Source organism: Lates calcarifer, linkage group LG5 (assembly GCF_001640805.2).
Source record: "Lates calcarifer isolate ASB-BC8 linkage group LG5, TLL_Latcal_v3, whole genome shotgun sequence".
NCBI classification, from domain to species: domain Eukaryota; kingdom Metazoa; phylum Chordata; class Actinopteri; family Centropomidae; genus Lates; species Lates calcarifer.
In genome coordinates, this window is record NC_066837.1 from 6,388,499 (window position 1) to 6,409,551 (window position 21,053).

The following is a 21,053-nucleotide window of genomic DNA, read 5'->3' on the forward strand; positions in this document are numbered from 1 at the left end:
ATGTATGATTACATGATCATAACATGTCTCTGAAAGTTGATAAACAATAATATTGACTTACTGTGCAGATCATAAACTGTAGAGAGAGTGTTGGTGCAAGGCTAAATAAAATCAGCACTGGTAGAAAGAATTAACGCCTCCACACCAACACCAACAACAAATTTATTTAAACAGATGTTTTGATCCCATTCAGACCTTTGTTAGATCAGAATGTTTAAAAATTAATACTGCCCCCTTATTTCATTTACTATTTTTACTCTATCAAAGTAACTGTGTGGTTTAGAGTGAGTTTTTCATTTATCACAAACCTTTAAGATTACATGCCTGGCCAATGGCAATTGCCTCAAGAAGCCCAAACACTGCATTAGTTTGATATTCACAGACACAGCAAATGCTAAATGAATATTTAATCAGCTGACCTGTAGCTTGGGTAAGATTGGCACAGTGACTAGCCTCAACCCTCGGCTACAATAACAGGTGTCAGAGCTTTGAGCCAAAGCATGAACTTCCCCTAAAAACAGCAGTGTACTTCCACACGCAGAAAGACAGAATTATGTGTTCAACTACACACACACACACACACACACAGAGGGAACACACAGACCCACCTCCTCACTGCACCATCAACCCCACTGATCCTTCAGAAATCTTCCATGCGCTGACAGAGGGGAAATAAAACAAGTCTATCACTTCTTGTTTTAGCCCCTCTAGACATGGTAATACCCGTCTTGATGCCCGGTGCCATTTTGCCACCCAGCCATGAAGCTTTGTGGTTTGTGTACAGCAACATCCTAAACACACAGCCCTATTCAGCACAGTGGGTATATACACAGTGGAACCAATGCGCTGCTTTGAGCTCAGTGTAAATCTGGATATATATCAGTACTGTACACTGACAAAAAGACAGGCAGAGGCATTATACTCCAGAAAGTGCAGGTACACACACACATAACCCATCGCACCTCCCTCACTGGCACACTGAATAGGCCTCATTCAGACTTACCAGCATGCTTGGCAGCCTCAGCTGTGGCTGAATCTTCTTAGTGCTACTGATGGGCTGAGATGAGCTAAAGTGGTAAGCCTGTCTCCATTTACACAGAGAAGTAAGCCAGTCTGTCATACAAGTGGTCAACATATGCTATGGGAGACAGCTGCCCCTCCCCTCTCTTGTCTTTTTGTCCGTTTGGGTTGCAAGCCTCCATGGAATGGCCAATTTAGGCTATTAGAGGGTGTGTGTGTGTGTGTGTTTGAGTTTGACTGGGTTGGTGGGGGTAGGAGTATTCTGGCTTGAGTTTCCCTACACTGGAGGTTTGTCTCCCTCCCTTGACCACTCATAATTACACACACACAGACTAGACTTTTTGGACTTGTTCCAGGCAAGGGGCTCTTCGCTTGACTAGCATGACATCAAAGGCTGTTTTATCCCCAGGCTTTGCGTGACGTCAAATCTCCTTGAGTACCAGCACTCCTGGACACATTGCCCATGTTTTAGGAATGGGATTTTCCCTACACACACATATTAGGGTTTGGCAGAAAATGCTGCTCTTTCCATCCCAACTTCTTGTGTCATGCTAAACATACTGAGAAGAGAGGCACATGGAGAAAACAAAGCACTTGTTACACAAAAAAAGCAGAAGTCACCTCTTTTCGAAGAGCACTCAATAAGAGATACCAGATAGCAATTTTTCCAGCCCTTTTTTTGTCAGCAGCTTCAAATACAATTTGTCGAAGATGTTTCCTATTGCACTTTAAAGAGATTTAGTGGACTTTAGATTTTCTACTTAAGTTGTCATTGGTTCCTCTCTGTTTTCCCAACAGTAGATTAAGATACAGTACCCACACTGAGACACATACTTTCTCTGTAAAGATAAAAAAGGGTCTGCCTATTGTGGAAATATGGCACTGTGTCCCAGTTCCATAGCACACAATGTATTATGTATTCCTGTACTATGGAATGAAAGAAATATTGAATCCTGTAGAGGTCAATGGTTTCAGCTAAAGAGTAGTTAAGTCCAGATCCAACATGATTAAATGCCACCCTGGTCTTCTTATCTGACTCCTGTTTGGTAATTCATGGGAAAGACTAGAGAGGGCTAAAATTCTAAACTTCTAAATTAAACCCTTGTATCATATACCATGGATTCCTGATAATATACCTATCACATGAGTATGACTAATACTCAAGCATTCATGCAGCCAAGACTCAAATCAGTGTCCAAAGCTGGCAGCAGCTGTTGAGAGCAGGCATCCCGGGAATGTGACAAACAGGAGAAACACAAGTGGCAGTTTGGCAGTCTTCACATTCATACAGCTCACACAGTGGGGCTGCCCAGCACACACAAATACACAGACACACATGCACAGGTCCTCCTTTGGCCACATAGGTTAATGAACATCTGCTGCTGTTCATGTTGGGTGGCAGTGTATGAGTGGGAAACCCTACTGGATACCACTGTCCTGACAAGTAACCTCTGTTACTCTTAACAACACACAAACATTTCATTTAAAGAGGATTTCAGGGTAGCACAGAGTTTTGACAATGCTGCGCTGCTTCTTGGTCAAAATAAGATGAATATTACTGATCTAACTGATTTGATTTCTATGTGAAGTGCTAAATGCACTGGGACAGACAAGAGTAGTGATGTTCACTTTTATAACACTATTCAGACTAATAAAATGAATATATGGCACAGAAAACTCCTTAGACTGTCTTAAACACCTCTTATAAGGTTGCAAATCTCTCTTTTAAAACAGACTTGTAAAATCACACAGAATGTGCACATACCCTGTTTTTGTGAAGCCGAAAGCAGTCCATATTCTCAGATCCTACTCCATATCCTGAACATTACAGCCATGAAATCAAACTCCAGCGGCACTCTGGAGTGTCTACGGAGCTGGCTGAGCCAGCATACAGTATCCTACCACATCCTGTGTTTCCACACACACACACACACCACTGTTCCCTTGACGGGACGGAGGGGAGAAGGAGTTGAAATGCAGTCTTTGAAAAGCACGGTTATGCTAATTCAGCTTTACTGGATTAACAGGAAAATAAAAGTGTCTCCTTTTTATGCATCAAGAAACTTGCCCTCATGTGAGGAAAGAAAAAAAAAGTGTGTGTGTCTGTGTGTATGAACATGTGTGTGAGTGGGTGTTCCATAGTGGGACGGGGGGGCAGTTGTCGCCGCCCAAAAAAACACTTGTGTGGCTGTTGCCTTAGCAACAGCACTGTCAAACTAAAGGTAATAAAAGAAGCATTTAAAGAGGTTAAAGAACATAAAAACACTCTCAAAATGAAACCCACAAACACAGTACTGTACACACAGAGAGATGATACTGATTGAGATCCATGCACAAACTCTTATAGATGTTAGGATTCAACTGTCACAAGAAATAGAAGGTTAGCGCTCATTATCTGTTCCAGCTCAGTGAGTAAAATGGGGAAAAAAAAGGTTGAGAGAAAAGGAGGGCAGACAGAGATGGAGAGAACACCAACCAAGACCCAGTGACCCAGAGACACAGCAAAACAACAAACATCAAAGGTCAGAGAGAGACAGAGAGAGGACGATGCGCATGCGCACAAGTTTGTGTGTGTGTGCATGTTTGGACATGTGTGTTGCCTTACCTCCACTATCTCTGTGCAGGCGTGAGTGACGAGGTGCTGCTTGTGGGGATCTATGACAGCCACCTGGACCAAAGCATTGGGCTTCCTGTCTCTGCCTGAGGACACCAGATCATTACAGGCTACAGAGAGGAAGAGAGGGAGGGAGGGCCAATGGAAGGAGGAGAGGATGGAGAGAAAACAGGAGACAAGAAGAGAGCAGGACAGAGAAGAAGAGCACAAAAATCAAGATAAGAGGCTGGCAAATTCTTAACAATAGACACATGTGACACAAATCACATGACAATATAACACAAACAGAGAACATGACAATAGAGGACAAGAGAAACATAGTAAATAAACATCAGAGAAGAGAGGAAAAAACAGCTAAGGTAGAGGATTAATAAAATATCTCCTGTCAGATTATAAGTCACATGCTAGAGCACTAAAGAGCTGCATCACCTCAAGGGAATAGAGAAGTTAAATCTACTGTCCTCCCTCTCTGAGGCCTCAACCTCAAAACACAATAAAAGTTTGAAGAAATAAATAAAATGTATATACATTGAGATATAAAATTGTTGCCTCAGCAGTTGATTAAAATGGCAGCCAGGCAAGTAGAACTCCCTCTGGCACTGAGATATCAGTTTTATTAGGGCTTTCATTTCCGACAACAAAAGCAGCTTGTCACTCAGCCTTGCTGTCGTCCAAGGACAGGAAGAGTGTGCATCCCACAATTCCTTTATAGGAAACCTGGAGCTTCCTGGTTGCAAACAGAAACTCCCTCTAATGAGATAACACTCGCTGATCCCATTGCACCTAAGCTGATGCATCTATCCTTGATAAAGACTGACTGACTGTACTGAGACATCCTTGTTATCTTTGTGTAAGTCAGACATACAGTTGTTAAGTTGTACTTTTGACCATGGGAGTCAAATCAGCAACAAAACAGACTGACTTTTCCCTGAACCTTTCAAAGTGTGTTGTGTACAACCTTGGGCGAGGGATAAATGCGTAGTTCTGTGGTACAGTTTTTCAAAGCACTGAACAAAAGTTGAAGCTCTGTTCACAGCTGCTTCACATGGAGGGCGAATAAAAACATCCAGCCTGATAATCAGTAAATTATAACATATGGCTCTGATTTTATGTATTAATGAACATTTGTATACACTCAAGCACAGTGCTGACAAATTTGTGTTTAGCAACCTCCTTGGATCCTATCCAAGAACTGCATTTTATCTACCCAGCACAATTCTGGCATGTAAACAGCAATTGATCTGCTTGCAATGCCTGGTCAGTTTCACACATCACTTAGGAAAAAAAAAGCCTGGATAATATCACTCAGTGGGTGAAATTCCATTTAAAAAACAGCAAGGGCAGAAGATTGTTTCTTTGTGTGCTGTTCCATCTTCATGGGCTTGATTTTAATGTTTAGGCAACTGAACAGCAAGTGGAGATGAAAGGAGTCCTTGCAGGAGGCGTTTTAAAGAGAGTGAAGAGCAAGAATAAAGTTGGCGAAAGAAATGAAGGGTTTGGTAGCAGGGCATCAAACGCTCTGACATATGTGAATCTCTCTTTTCTCAGGTTTAGAGTTAGTTTATCTAGGTCTCTGATGTGTTACGTAAAGAGAGGAGACAAAGTCACAGTGTAAAATGTTTCTTTTCCAATCAGCAAATCTAGAAACGATTTTAAATTGTACCTCAGACACATATAGGATATGGCATAAAGCTTACTTTATTTACACACAAATGCACACAGCCACAGCCATATTCTATTCATCCATCTCCTAAACTGCTTATTCTTAAGCATCACAGGGGTGCTGGAGCCACAGTGATATTTACTTACTGTAAAACTAAAATGGAACCAACAACACTGGAATACTGATTGTACTGCCAAGGTAACTGACACACTTTACCACAAGAAAGCAAAGTAATTAAAGAATGCTTTCAGCATACACATGTAAAGCGCTGTGATTTCTTTCATCCTATTTAAACTGTACAGAATTCATCAAATCCAAGATGAAGGTTGAGATTGAAGGTTGACTGACACTGTAAACTGTTCAAAATGGTTCAAAGGACATTTGTAGGGCAGAAAACAACTATTGTGTGATAAAATCTTACCAACTCCAGGTAAACTCAGATCATGTTAAAAAATATTTAACAACTCTAGTCACTTTTTGCTTTCAAGTTGTGATCCCCTTCTATATCTGAACCACTGTGCCCTCCTCTATTAACTTAGAGTTACCAGTTTGACCATAGCAATAATATTTATGCCTTCAGTGTAAATCATCAGTTCCAAAGGACCTATGATCTTTTTAGTCCAAAAAATCCCCCGGGTTCTACAGACAATGTTTCCTTGCTGAGACAGATAGTAACATAACGCAGGAATTTGGTACTAACGAGATTGTAATTTGATTTGACTAACTCAGTCTGCTGATGCCTCATATTAGCGTCAGCTGGCTAGAATTAATTTTTGCACACAACAGGGACTGTGGATTTTGTCCCCCTATCACTTACACTGTAACTGCATTAAGGACAGCATGAATATGATATTTAAAAAGTAATTATGGATCATATGAGCAGATTAGTATTAATTTAAGATTTGAAAAATATGTACCATTCTTTTAAACACTGGTGGCAGGTCAATGTGAATATGAGCTTCAGTGACTGACTTAAGGTGCCTACTCTAATTATGGCCCTACATGCCCAAGCTTAGATTAGAAACTACATACTACAAATTGAGCATTTACCAGAATGCAATGAGATAAAACTGGAAACTTGACTCTTAGTGGGCAGCCCTAGTTCATTTGCACTCTTTCAAAATTCCCAAATGTACAAGTCAAGATCTAAACTAGAGTCTAAAAGACTGATTGATGGATACTGATAGAAAATGTCCATCTATTACACTCAAACGATGTGACATCAATTCTGACATAGACCTTTGATTGCATTTGACTAAATCACAATCACTAATCTTCTCCAGGGTATGTCTCACTGTTGAGACTCACTTAAGAATATTCAATGTACAAAATCTCATTTTGGTGACATTAAATTGAAAGTGCTTTATTGAAGCCATTAACAGCTCTATCTCTACACATTCTCGAGCTGACAAACGTAGTCTGAATTAGGTCTGAGGATTGGTAAGAGAGTCGGAGAGTAGGGGTACTGCCACAGCAGGGGAGGGTAAAGTGAATGAAGGGAATAACTTGGTCTAAATGGACTTCAGTGCATGCAGTCATTACAAAGCAAACCTAGAAACATGTATTACAGATGCTGTTTTGCTACATAACATAAAAGACCCGAATGCTGTTGAAGGAAAGAAAAACCTATTTGTGAGCCTCGCCACAGTTTTGGAAATGCAGGTTTATATATTCTATGGATGAAAGTATTATATAAACAGTCTTTACAGCACATTTAATTCTGAATAGATCTGACATCTAAAGTACATCAGAGGTTCAGAGACAAGGCTGAAAACCCTTGGATAATTTTAACTGTAGTAATCTAATCTGTTGGAATTTACATCGGCTGCCCAGGCTATGATGCAGCATGACTGCACCTTGTGAGAAATAAAACCACTCTGGGTCCTCAGAACTGGGATTAAGAGCTACATTGATCTACATCTCCATGTTTTCCTACTGAACCAAAGGAGGTAATGAAAGAGAATAAATGAAACATGGATAAGGTTGACGTGATCTGAGGTCTTAAGTTCTTTGTGTGGCTGTTCGTGTGTATATGTGTATGTTATATTGAGGATTTATTTATTTATGACTCAGAGTCCCGTCCATGCCACTTCACGTTTGAGTGTGGATATATGTCTCACTGAGCAATGAGACAACAAATATCCTTTGTAAAGTATGCATGACGCTGGACAGACTGTTGCATAATCTCACTATATATTTTTAAATCATTGGCTCCAGCCCTCCTGCGACCCTTAAGGATAAGTGGTATAGATAATGGATAGATGTTTTAAAATCATCATTACTGCACAGCCAAAAAGTTTAACTCTCACACTATACAGATCAATTGACTACTCACAATGTGGGTGTTTGCATTGACTGTAAATGCCTCCTGATCTGTTTAAATAAAATTTTATTCAAACAAGGTAGCTGTGTTCTTTGAATTTGAAATTTAAAAAACGGTGAGAAGCAGCATTACTTTGAGTGGAAAGCAAGAAGTTAGCAAAAACATGTAAAACACTGTTTTAATGATATTAAAACAAGCTCACTAGAGTTTGTAATGGATCTTCTGACAGCAGTCATTTGGGAAATCATGTCACAGAACTGCTCAAACCATAAAATTTCTGACATGCCAAATCATTCAAATTGTCCAACAGGCAGATTATTGATTGTTCAGGCAATTAGTCAGACACTGTGACCGCCTAAAATGAAGGCCTGTTTGCTGGAGATTCTGTCCAATTCTAAAATAAGTTAGGGGCAACCTGTTCCAGTTAAATTGGGGTTTAATCCATACAGTGTCTGCCCAACCTGAACCACTGGCTTGGGGGAAAAAAGAAGACAACTAAAATATTTAGTCTTGGTTAATGGCAGTATAGATGACAATAACATTCAGAGCCTCTGATTCTCTTAGCAGTTGTTTTTGAGAAAACGCTACAAGACAGAGGTTTCAGAATATCTCGCAGTGCAGCAGAGCTCATGCATGTATTATCTCTTAGGGGCTATTCTGATTCCACGTTCCCTTGCTCTCTTCAAGTCCTCGGTGCCAGGTCTTTTTGGGCTCACATTAAAGCAGGTCTCACATATACTTATGCAGGAGGAAGGCTAGTGCAGAGGAGTTTGTGTGCAGGCAAAAACCATTAGTTTTTAAGCCATGCAAAAATATGTTCAAATGCACTGATATTCATACTAACAGCATCTGTGTGCATGTGATTAGTGGGCTGTTGGCAAAAGGTGTTTAACTGTTTACACACCTGCACAGCCACACACACAAACTTAAACATGTGCCGTATGCAATGACATGCACATAACTGCTAAAGGCCACAAAGGTTGCCACAGAGCTTTATCTTTCAGTCTGTTTCATCATACTGTCTTCATCAAACCTCTCCAATTTGTTGCTCTCCCATTCACTAAATTACACTTGCTCTCCCGTCTTGACATGATTTAAACATTTTTTTCTCTGCAGCACTCACATTCACAGAAGCAACCTGAGACGAGATACTGCAGATAAGTTGCTGATTGTCCCTATCTGTCACCTCAAGGGACATATATTTGACTGGCCAGAGGGATCTTCCCTACCCCACTGCACAGTTAACCACAGCCAGTCTTGGTGATTGAAATGGGACTGGGTGCCTGACCATGCATCACCAGACTGGCTCTCTTACAGGGATATGACACTTCAACTGACCCTTTAAGGTCAGAGCTATTATGATGCTGGGAAGGGGTGGCAGGAAAGGGAAAGAGAGAGGGTGACAGAGGGAAAGGACAACGGGGTCCCTTAGAGAGACATTTAGAGTTGGAGGAAGGAAGCCTGAGTGCGAGGAGAGATAATGAGGGGGTGACATGGAGGGAGGAAAAGAAAACTACAGCCTGTTTAAGTGCAAGATTCAAATAATGGATTTAACAGCAGGAAAAAACAATGATCAAATTTAGAGTGCCATGAAGAACATTTTATTTGTAGATTTTTTGGGCATTTATTAGTGAATTACCTGTCTTAGCGTAGGTGAAAATTAATTCAACAATGACGTGACTTTGCACTTTCAGTCAAGCGACTCAACTACTTCAGTATACTGAGGCTGATTCCTAAATTACCATAACAATTGAGCAATTGGAGTAATAATGTTTGCCCATCCTTGGAGGCTTCAATTACTATGCTGTATTTATTTTGTGTGATTGGAATATGCTGAGCTCTTTCAAGATGAATTTGCTGGAAATGAGTTTTAATGCAGCGAGCCTCTGTGACCCCACAATGAATCTAAGTTCCATTTAATCGAGAAGGGGAGCCCTGGGAGTTGCCACAGGAGACAAATATATGCTCATCTCCCGAAGATGCTTATTCATCATGATAATTATTTCAACGCTTCAATTAATTTGACAACATTATTTGCATGTGCCGCCATTTTGCGCACCTGTTTGTTGGTGGGTCTGGGGAAAACGGAGGGAAAATAAGGCCTGTCGTTTTGAGATAAATACATCCTTCAGCCGCTGCACAGTTCTGCTATTATTGACAAGCATATGATGTTAAATCAGTGAAAGATGTCAATATAATGCCTGTAATTTGCCGTTTCATATGTGAATGAAGCCTCAAGTTTGAAATGAATTATGCATGATTCAAAGGGTATTTGTCAAGCTGCCATTCACAACAAATTTGTACCTGCTACTTCTGGATATGTATATGAAAAATACAATTTCACAGGGGATTTTTAATTTTTTTTTTGGAATAATGACAATGTATTTTTTAAACCATCTGTCTTGTAACACTTGAGCTCAGACACGCTTGAGCTTGATTGTATTATAAATTCACTTGGAAAAAAGAACTCTATCTTTTCAAAGCTCCACTGTCATTACTATAAAAAACCGAGAACATTACTTGAAAAAGAACAAAAGTCAGCAAGTCTTCGAAGAAATACAAAATCAGCTTTTGCTTTAACTGTGGTTAATTGGCGCAGAACTGACCTGATATTCAGCATGTCACCGCCATTAATTACAAACTGACGGTCTGATAAAAGAATAAAAAACTTAAAAGGAAAGACAAGTATATCAGAAAGGTTGCTGTGAAGTTCTTGACTGTACAGCCATTAGTGTATTAATGTTCATAAGCATACTGACACACCTGTATGAGGCACTTTAACTGCTCTTGGACTATTAGTGGCAACATAAAGGTTACTTAAAATGGACAATATCTCTCACTATATCAATATCAAAGAGTTTCTGCAACTAATTCAGTGTTAAACTTGCAGGAGGAGCATGGAGGGACTTATTTCATGTTTTTGAGGGTGAGTAGTGGTTGGGAAAGGGGGAGGTCTCACAACAAGATAATTCATTTTTATCAGAATCATCCAGTCGGTTAATATAAGACAGACATATATATGGAGTCATTTTCCTGCTGACTGTCTCCACAAAGGCACAGAAGTCCCACTTCTAAATTGGCTGGTATTTTAAGTGACAGAAACGTGCACATCATTTAAATTCCTCCAGTGAGCTTGTTTATTTCTTACATTTTGGGAAGTGAAGATTCCTCACATCGGATTTTATGACACAGTGTCACACACATGAATATCCTCATTATTTTTGGTGTGAAAAATAAGTCTGAAGCTGCAGTAGTCTAATCCACCAAGTGATGAGCCTGATAAACAGTTGATCACTCTATTCTATGGTATCTGTACGAAAATAAGGAGAATGTCTGTGTTTACAGTCCATATTACTTGAGAGGCTTCATGTAGTTTGCTATTAAACACTAGTTATGCGTTAAGCTTTGAGCAATGACTGCAGCAAGTTCTACTGAGAGTCAGAATAAGTGCATATATCTGTGAATTTTTTCAGTTTAAACAAACACAATGCTCCATTTACTCTTGCACCTGCATGTGTTTGGGGGACTTTTTGATTTTTGATTAAATAATCAAAACCAGAGGGGCTTAGGGCAGAGATATCCTCACTTTGAGTCTCTAGTTTGGTCCAGGTTCCCAAATGCTGGATTCCACCCATCCCATAATGCAACTGGATGGCATCTTTTTTCTCCTCTTTTTCTCCTAAATGGTCTCCTCTCTCAAACTCTGCACCTCGAGGTTTTCTGTTTGTGTTTAAGTATTAAACACAAACGAAGTTAACCTTTTTCAAACTTTAGACAGCTGGCTGTAGATCCACAGAAAACATTAACCAGCTGTTTTCACAGGCTGAGTGGTACTCATCGAGATGAGTAAACTGAACGTCATGTGTAAAAAAGAGCGCCCCTTTAATCATCATCATCTAAGGGCAGCCTTAATCCCCTAAATACCATGTTTGTCTACAGTGATATAATTAAATGCTAATTAGCTGCAACATTAATTGCAAAGGTTGGGCACCCCTCCTATACACAAACCACACACACATACACACAGGGACATGTGCACACAATTAAAAATCAACAACTGCTCACTATACTCAGTGTATATTTTTCACCTCTGTGGAATGTGGGGCAGCTGCAGCTGGTTCACAAAACTGCAACTCCAGAGATTTGACAGGGTCTAAAAGAGGAAGTGCATTACACCTCTACACAAATCACTGCACTGGCTTCCAGTACACACTAGAATTTACTTTCAGGTTGTCTTGCTTATCTATAAAGTACTGAATGTCCTTGCTTTACAACATGTGTTATACTTAAAAGCTACGAGTCCCCCAGACCTTCCCCGTCATCTGTGCTGAGGGTCCACTGAAAGCCTGGTGAAGCTGCCAGTGATTTTTGTGCTCCTAGTTGCTGGAGTAACTTTCTGGAGGATGTGAGATTTGCTCTGACTGTCACTTCTTTCAAAAGCAGAATCAAAATATTTTTTTCTTTCGGTTGCCTTTCGATAATTAGTACTGTATCTTTGCTACTGAATAGCGTGTGTGGGTTTTCAGATTCATGTTCAGATTCTTTCCTGTCTGCTTGTTGTGACAGAGCAGCTTGTGAATGGTTCTTTTTTCCCTCTTTCTTTTTTTGAATTAATTTCATTCCACTGAGTTTCCCCTTGTGTATGAGATGTGCTACATGATTTAAGTTTAGCTTGCCTTGCTTTGCTCTAAATCAGCTGTTTCTACCAAGAGCTCAAGGGCTAGCTAGCAGATGCTGAAGCTGTGGGCATGTGGCTATAGAATGACTGCATGGTTATTATCTTATTCTTAGTAATGAGTTCAATACCACCTTTGAAAATATTCCATCATATATCACATTTAACCATTCAAACATGCAACCTCCTCCTCCGAAGCTTTGAAGTAACATTTAGGTATTACTTTTATCAAGACCAATTAAATAAAATACCACATATCTTGTAAAAAAAAAAAAAAGACATATATAAATATATAGAAATATAACTTAACACTTAAACACCATCACCATGGGTTTGACAGATCTGAAAAGCTGGATAGATGTACTGTACACAGAGCACACATGAGTGCACATTCAACCAGGGCAATTAAAGAGGGACATGGTATTTCTCTGTGCCAGCTGTCAGCTGTATTTTCTACCATGACAGAGAATTTACATTCAGATCGTTTTTCTACCAAAGTGCAAAGCTTCAACCTACAGTATAATTTGAGCATAAATTCAAATAGAATGAACATTTAGAAACCAGTAAGCATTACAAAAGCTTTATTTGATTTCTTTGCAGAATATATTGGTATGACCGTATCTACTATATGTGCACATACACTTGTGAGTGTGTGCATGTTTTCACATTAATGACTACTGAGCCTGACACTGTATAAGTCTCTGTATAAGTGATCACATCACTTAATGGCTCACTGGAATGTTGACCTTTATGTAATGGCAAAGGGACCATCACGTGTATTAGAAATCATGAGGAATCAACATGCACTTGTGTCTAATATAAGATGATTTGTATTGGACACTGCCCCACCCAGGAGGTGATGCTAGGAAGGATATCTTTGTGCAATGATCCCCTCCTGCACTGTGTTGAGATTTCTGAGAGCCACATCCCTGGAATAACTATATTCAGTCTCCATTTCATTGTGAACAGAACAATGTGAAGCCTTTGTTGCAGTCGCCTCAAAAGATAGAAACAAGGGAGCCAAGACTCTAGTCTTTGATGCAGTCAGTCTTTGCTGTCAAAGACCACAAGAATAATATTTCAGCTTTGGGAAACTTGACCTGAGCCACAATGAATTGTCTAGAAATAGAATTCCAACATCTTAGTTGCCTAAAAAATGAATGAGGCCATCTCAATAAAAGTTCAAAAGGACTCTCTCACCATTCTGTCTAATGTTTTCTCTGTGCCTTGTTTCCGTTGTCCCTTCTAACTATACTTGGGGTGTGTTTACATGTCATAACCAACAAAAGATTAAGGATATCTGCAGATATGCCACTAATTCTGACTGCTGTCTGCATTAGTGTCTGTCAGCATGTGACTGTTTGTTGATGTGAGTTTAACAAGCACTACATCTGGATTTATGTTAGCCAAGAGGCCTGATAGTCCATAAACCTTTGTTGTGTTTCTGGGGCAAGGGATGAGGGATTTGACATTACTGAAAGTGTGCAACCATGCAAGCGAGTCCATATATCTTCTATCTAATGTGCTTGCAAAGATGTCAACCAAGTGTGGGATGGCTTCACTTTCAATACTTCCCAGTAAAGTAAAGTAAAAACTCTTGAATCACAGAGCAAACACAGGACTTACCTAGGCTGAACTCCACCTGAGGCAGCTTGGGTGTTAGAATAACACCTGAGAGGCAGAGAGAGAAAAATAGAGGGGAGATAAAAGAAGAGGGAGTGGGAAGATAAGGGGAAGGAAAACATCAGAACAATGGAAGAGACAAAGAAAATAACACACATTAAGCATGAGCCGAACTGTTGCAGTGTGACGTCACTGAAGGTAAAGAGGTGTAGAGCTGTAATTAAACATTAATCTGTCTGATTTCTGATTAATCTTTTAGGCTATAAAATATCAGAAAATAGAGAAAAGTTGATACTGTAAATTTGTACAGTACAAGACATGGAATACAGATATAAAGGAGACTAAGGTAGTGAATCTGATCCATTTGAAACAAAGTGGTAACACTGTGGAGACAGAAACTGTTTTAATCAGGAAAAAAAGCAAATCCTGTCTTGCTCCGTGCATGTTAAAGTACTATGTCTAAAGAATTTTAACATGCTAGGAGCATGACAGGCTCCCAAAAATGCCACTGCGATTAGTGTAACTGTTCATTTTACATTATGCAAACGCACTGCAATCCTTCTGAGTGCAATCTGTGAGAGAGTTTCTGGGTAGCCATTGTCCTTGAGGGCTCGTGCCATAATGATGAGTAGAGGACTGACTGCTTGTATCATCTGTCACCAAGGCTGTCTCTCATTCATCACTTTCCCAGTCCAACACACAACCATTCAAACACCAAACAGATGACACACCTGCAATGTGGTGCAACATGTAGAAGGCCCTAAACCACTAAATGGTGCTTTCCTCTTCCTGAGGTGCTTGGGCACAATTGGCCTCTCTAAGGCTCATCAACCTCACTAATGGGCCATGGATACTCGATGCTTACTGATGTATGGGCACCACATGACTTTAGGTAATAGTCATCTTATATAATGAGGATACTTCACACAGACTAAAAATGATTTACTTGTGTTTTATAATTACTTTAGTTCCCACACATTCCTGGCAGCTTTCATGTCAAGTCAGGTTAGTTTATTTGTAAAGCCTTTCATCACAAAGCATATCCTCAAGGACTTCACAGAGAAAAGTCTACTTGGATCTGACTAATCAACAGTCATGCAACAAAATGATACAGGATTAAGGAAAGTGCAAGACAAAAGTGCATGTTGGAAAGACATTAAAAACACACATATTCTGCCAAAGCTTAAACCACCAAACCACTGGTCCTCTGCAAGGAGGAGAAAACACCTCCACAATCTGTCAAATTAACCATCTAATTAACAGATAGCAATTGTTTCATGCAACTTTCCATAGACAAAGTAAGGATGAATTGGTGTTTTTTTTTGGTGTTTATAGTAGTTTTCTACCATGGGTATGCTGAGTTATGCAGAAAATATCCCTTATCCCTGATAAATCCCCATGGGTTATGTCACAGCACTGAAAGGTTAGTTTCCTTCAACTGTCAGTGAAAGATTAAATGTCTTTCTTTACAAAGTCAAAGATTTACTGTATGTTATTTGGCCTTTTCTATCTTTTAGATCTAAGTGAGGAGCTGTCCAAGATCATGGGCATGATATGTATTATGTTAGGGGTGGATTACACATTTAATACAGCATTTTTCTTTTCTTTTTCTTTTAAATGTGCTCTTTGAAATGCTTATTTAAATTCATGCAAACGGAACAATAGTACAGAGATTTCTAATGAATAACAGACACTGCAAATTATGGAAATCATTAGCATTACCCTGTGCCCTCTCGAGAGTGAGTCACTTGCCTACTAAGGGCCAAGAAAACCCAATGCACAGTAACTTAATTAAAAAGAGCAACTAGCAGTGCATTTCAAAATTCTGGAAGTATGCTTACAAATTTGTGTTCGATTTGTTCTTAATTTGCTATTGTCTTGTAAAGTTTCAGTAAAGTGGGCTCTGTCAGCTGCTGTACTTGTCAGAATTGGTTGCATTTGAATAAACAGGCTTATGCAAACTTAGCGCAATATGTGTTATGCATACAAGTACAGTAAACGTCTAATTAATCAGGTGCACAAATAGCTGAAGTACGTGGGCAAGTAAACACACACACGGTTACACAAATAGGCCAATTATGTATGTAAATAAACTGGTTTTCACATTACTCTCATCATCATCCCATTCCTCAGGGGTCGTGTCTCTTCATGTTGTCACCACTAAGGCTTCCTTGCAAGTGCTGATGAAACTTTAATAAGCCTGGATGACATGTTGTGTGGTGGCAACAGAGAGCCCTTTAGCTAGGTGGGCTGAGACAGTGCCAGCTGTTGGGTCCCGTCTCTGGTGCCACGTTATCATGAGGGACTGTCACTTGAAGAGTCCAGTTACTTTGGAGGACTCCATCTGTGCTACACACCAACTTATCTAGAGCAGCAGTGGAAAATGGCTGTCATTGCAGCAGAAATAATTGAATAAAGATAAGAAGTAAAGCTAAGTCTAGGTCTGATATGGGCTGGGGATAGAGATCATGAGACACACACACATGGCAACTGGATATGCTTGATAGTGAAGGAGTAGAAGGATTGAAGATAAAAGATGTCTGAATTTTAGAGCACAGCTTGTAGGTAGTGTCGAGTATTTATAGAGGGATCATAGCAGATGCTTTGATTGTAAGACAGGCAACACAGGTTACGTTGTGTCTTTGAGAAGGCATACTGACTACATGACATTTAACAGTGTTCCAGTGCGGGTCGGAAAACTGTTGTTCACGCATTCACAGTGAGTCACAGTTATTAAAATCATGGGCAAATTATGTGTACGCAACCTGAGGATAGAACACCTGTTATGTACAGTGTGACACCATTCTTGTCTTTGAGCACTGAACGCGCTGCATGTCATTAACCCCTTGATGAGAATCAGGCTGACCAAAACAAATACAGAAAGCTACTAATTATAATAATTACCCATTACATGGGGAGAGGTCAACCACCTGTACTGTCCATCTGCTTCACATCTCTTTTAGCATATGAATCTCACCAGCAATCCAGCTCCAATGTGTGCATACCGTAAGTATGTGGGGAATAGTGGCACAGGTGTGGTATTTATAATCGATATCCGCTGGCATTATGAATATGGTAATAAGCTCAGCAAGGCGGCAGGCAGCAAGCAGGCAGGCGGGCGGCACATGCAGATGTAACTCCCAGAGGGGCCCAGAGCAAATGAGGTGTGCCCGCCCGCTATACTGCAGTTTCATCTGGCTCTAGAAATAACAGCACAGCCCCACTGTACCTCCAATCTATCACCCCCCTGTCTGCGGGTGGTATCAGTGGGGAAAAAAGCACGCTGAAGGGTAATTTATTAGGATGTGAGTAGGCTAGGTGATTTCTCTGGAATGACAAAGTTAATTAATGTACAGGGACTTAAATTGTCCGTCTCGCAGATGATCATTTAACCCTCTTCCATTCTCATTGCCCTGCTTCCTCACCCACTGTACAGTGTGATAACCACTCACTAGCTTATAGCAGATACTGTGAAGGGAGGAATGAAAGTAAGAAATGTGGGGGAGTGCGCGCAGAGATCTCACATGGGATTGCTGCTTATTCCTGACTCCACAAAATAATTGTGGAAAAGCTCCAAAATACAGTCTGTCACTGCTCCGGTCCTCATCATATGCTACCAGCTCAACTAAGAAAATCAAGCAATTTCCAAAAAGAGCCTTGATAAACCCCATCACAGTGCATATAGTACACATTCCTAATCACTCCTGCTTATCCTCTTCATGAATAGATATTACATGTAAGAGTCTGTGCCTAAAAACAAATCCTGTTTATATTTTGAATATTATTTACTCAGGATTTTGAGATGATATCAATAATTCACTTATATGGCTGGCTCACCATGGGATTTGATATTTTGGGCATATAACTGGCCGTCTCCAAATAAATTATTCCAACCACATCACAAATGCTACCACCAACTTTACTAATCCTCACACACACTTTCTTTCTCTTTACTCCTTTTGTCCAAACTTACTCTCTTTGCTTCGTTTAACTACACCTGCAAATCCTTTCTGATGATTCAGTCATTGGCCAGGCTGACATACCTCTAACTCGATTGATGTTTGCAAAAACAGGCATCCCATCAGGACAAGTGGTGCTGAATGGGAGAGTGAGTTATCGTCACATTACTGCCCTGGGAGATTGAGGGGGGACAGATGGTTTTGTTGCCAGCATTTAATGAAGTGTTGTGAATCAGTTGGATGTGCTGAGGAGGTCTTGACTGTCGTGTCGATGGGAGATGGAGTGTGGAGGGTTAACAAGGGCACAGAGTGAGACACTTTACTTCACAATAGTTTTGTGATGTCAAGCAGTGTGCGATGAAAAGCAATTGTTTTGCAGCTTCCATTGAAAACTCTCATGCCTGTAAAATCTGTCTCTTCTAGTACTAATAGTTAATAGTTAGAATAGGATAATTTTACCCCTTATGTTTGTAAAATGCCAATTCAGTCCCACCTTAATAAGTACTGAGCAGCACCCACTCTGGTCCCACTTTTCTCTCCTGTCATGAAGGAGGAGATAAACTATTTCACCTTGCGACTGATAATGTGGGGTTGTCAACCTGTCTTTCGTGGCCAAACATGGTAATTATGTGCTTTGCTTTTCTCTTTTGTCTCCCAGGATGCTTAAGGAAAACAAAACAGAGGTACAGTGAGGTGTTTGTCAATACTGTTATACTCCAACACCTGTCAGATGTCATCTCCAAAATGTGATCGTGTGATTTTATGGTAGCGCATATCTAGGGTTCACGATGAGGTCATAACTGTTAAGAGTCTGAGCAGGTGTGCATCCATGTGTGTGCGCTTGTATGTTAAGATCTGTGCATGTGTGTGTACTGGTGTGTACATTTATCATTATGTCCTTGTGTGTGTGTGTATGTGTTTGCATGTGTGTAACTGTGCATGTAAGCTGTCGATCTGTGTATTCAGCGTGTATCTGTGTGGTTCGAGGCAAAGGAGACGTGGCATCATGAATTGCACTTTCATTTCTCTTTGTATGGCTCCATTTACTTATCCCCAAGGGGAAGATGATGGTGTTGAGCTTGCATGCCAATGCAAATGCTTAGCAGTGGCTGCATGCAGCATGTGTCCTTTTGGTAAGCAAAGGTATTAAACTTAGAGAGCAGGCTTTGTGGCATCACTGATAGGGCTAATCTTTTTAGCATTCTCCTGTTGTGATGGGCACTGAGACATCTAGTTTGCCTCTGCCAGTGCTCATTAGTGACAATACATTCAGGCTATATGGAATATGACTGCAGTAAAAAAAAAGGCAAAGCACACCCACAGGCACACATCCACACATGCACAGACAGACATGAAAATCTGTAGACATCACACATCAACAAACTGTTCGCTGCTGAGCCACTAAATCAAATAACCCACACCAGGTTAAGGTAGACTTTTCTGACATAAATTACTACATTCTGAGAGTAACAATTTATGATTTTGATTCAACCACACTGCAAGAACCAAGTACATAATTGGAAACCTGCAGAAAGGCAGTCAGTAAGTTTTAAAATCAATTCTCTGGCATAATTTGTGGACACTCTTGACTATTAAGGTACCAGCGTGATGTTGCTCAAAACATTGTCCTAAAACACATTAGCACTCCGTTATCAATTGGCTGGAAAGACAAGGTATGTACATTTACTTTTAAAATTTTTAAATAATTTTCTGCTATCACCTGGACACACTTAATGTTGATGGAAAGTATAATTAATGTTCTTTTGTAATAAATTGTAAAAATATGACCCTGAGGCATGAGTTATCCAGAGAAGACAATAAAACTGCACTGAATTCAATCACTTGATTATTGATCATCGTGCATTTAAAATTGTTTCCCTCTCTCACTCTCACTGATACCTCCACCCTCTCTCTTTTTCTCTATCTCTCTCTCTTTTGCCAACATACACATTCTGTGTGTGTGTGTGTGTGTGTGTGTGTGTGTGTGTGTGTGTGTGTTTGTTAGAGAGAGAGAGAGGACCACGGCAAACACAAATTGAGGGAAAATATGCAAAAACTAGACATCGCTGGAACAAGCATTTATAGGAAAAGTACCATACTATACAGGAGACAGAATCAAGTATAATCACACCCAAGGTGTTTCAGAGTTAAACTGTGTGAGGAAGGACAGAGGAGAGAGGTAGAGGGGGCAGATTAAAAGACAGACAGGCAACACAGTGCAGTCAGCTCACCGGCAGCAGTCAGTCCTTCAGGGTTGGCGCTCAGCTCCTTCATGTCAACCATGCAGTGTCCCAGGTGTTGGGTGCCATCCTCCATCTGTCCAGCCTGCCCCTCAGTTCTCCCTCCTGCTCCTCCACCTCCTCTCCCACCTCCTCCACGAAACACCACAGTCCAGTCCAGTTCCCCGGCTCAGACACAGCCTGCCAAGCGGAAAAGCTGTCACAAAGATAGCAATCCGCTCGCCTCGCTTTCTTGCTGCCTCACAGCGCGCTCTCTGGCAGCATTAAAGATGCCTTTTGGAAACTAATACGGAAGAGAGGGACCACGAGGGACCTGGAGCAGTGGAGGGAGGGAGGGAGGGAGAGAGAGAGCAGTAGAGAGAGGGGAAGGGAGGAGTGATGAGGGAGTGAGACTCAGAATGAAAGAGAAAGCAGGACAGAATTGATGTTATGTGCGATACACAGCTCTATCCATCAATCTCGGGCTGTCAGTGGGGTACCTAGACCAGACTGCACAGCACAACACAGCCAGAAAGACACAACTCTGCCCACTCTCTCCCTCCTTTTCCCTTCTCACTGCGCAGCCACTGCTGCATCCAGACATGGCAGCAGGGGTCCCTCTGATTTCTGACATCTGTCTCCCTCCCCTTCTCCAGCCTCCTCTCACCACTCTGACACCCCTTCCCATTTCCTTTTCTAGCAGCAAAACAATTAACAAGCATCTGACTGCTGAGCTCCATACGGTGAAGCCAGCATCATGCAGCATGTGATTTTGGAAGTTACATATGGTAGAGAGGGGGTGTGGGGGTGTGGGGAAATTTACAGGGCAGTGATAGTTTTTAGTGTAATGTGATGTAATCAATGTTAAATCAACAGGTTAAACAGAGAAAGTGACAGAGATAATAGATGTTTTGTGTGTTATTTAGAAAATAAAAAAATTACAAAAATTAAAATGTA

At 40.6% G+C, this 21,053-nt stretch overlaps 1 protein-coding gene across 4 annotated transcripts in view; it reads right to left on the reverse strand.

Moving 5' to 3' along the window:
* Positions 1–20,343, reverse strand: part of inpp4b (inositol polyphosphate-4-phosphatase type II B) — a 122,886-nt gene extending 102,543 nt beyond the window's left edge. Inside the window, exons 1-3 of one of the 4 annotated variants that reach the window (XM_018690896.2) lie at positions 20,109–20,343; positions 13,922–13,966; positions 3,626–3,744 (exon numbers count right to left, since the gene is read on the reverse strand). In XM_018690896.2, coding sequence (XP_018546412.1) covers positions 3,626–3,744; positions 13,922–13,966; positions 20,109–20,193 — 249 coding nt within the window. In that variant the 5' untranslated portion in view covers positions 20,194–20,343. Of the gene's footprint in view, positions 1–1,003; positions 1,142–2,785; positions 2,917–3,625; positions 3,745–13,921; positions 13,967–20,108 lie in introns of those variants that run through there. The other 3 variants (XM_018690895.2, XM_018690897.2, XM_051070519.1) reach the window with 3 other exon arrangements.
* Positions 20,344–21,053: the final 710 nt, after the last annotated feature.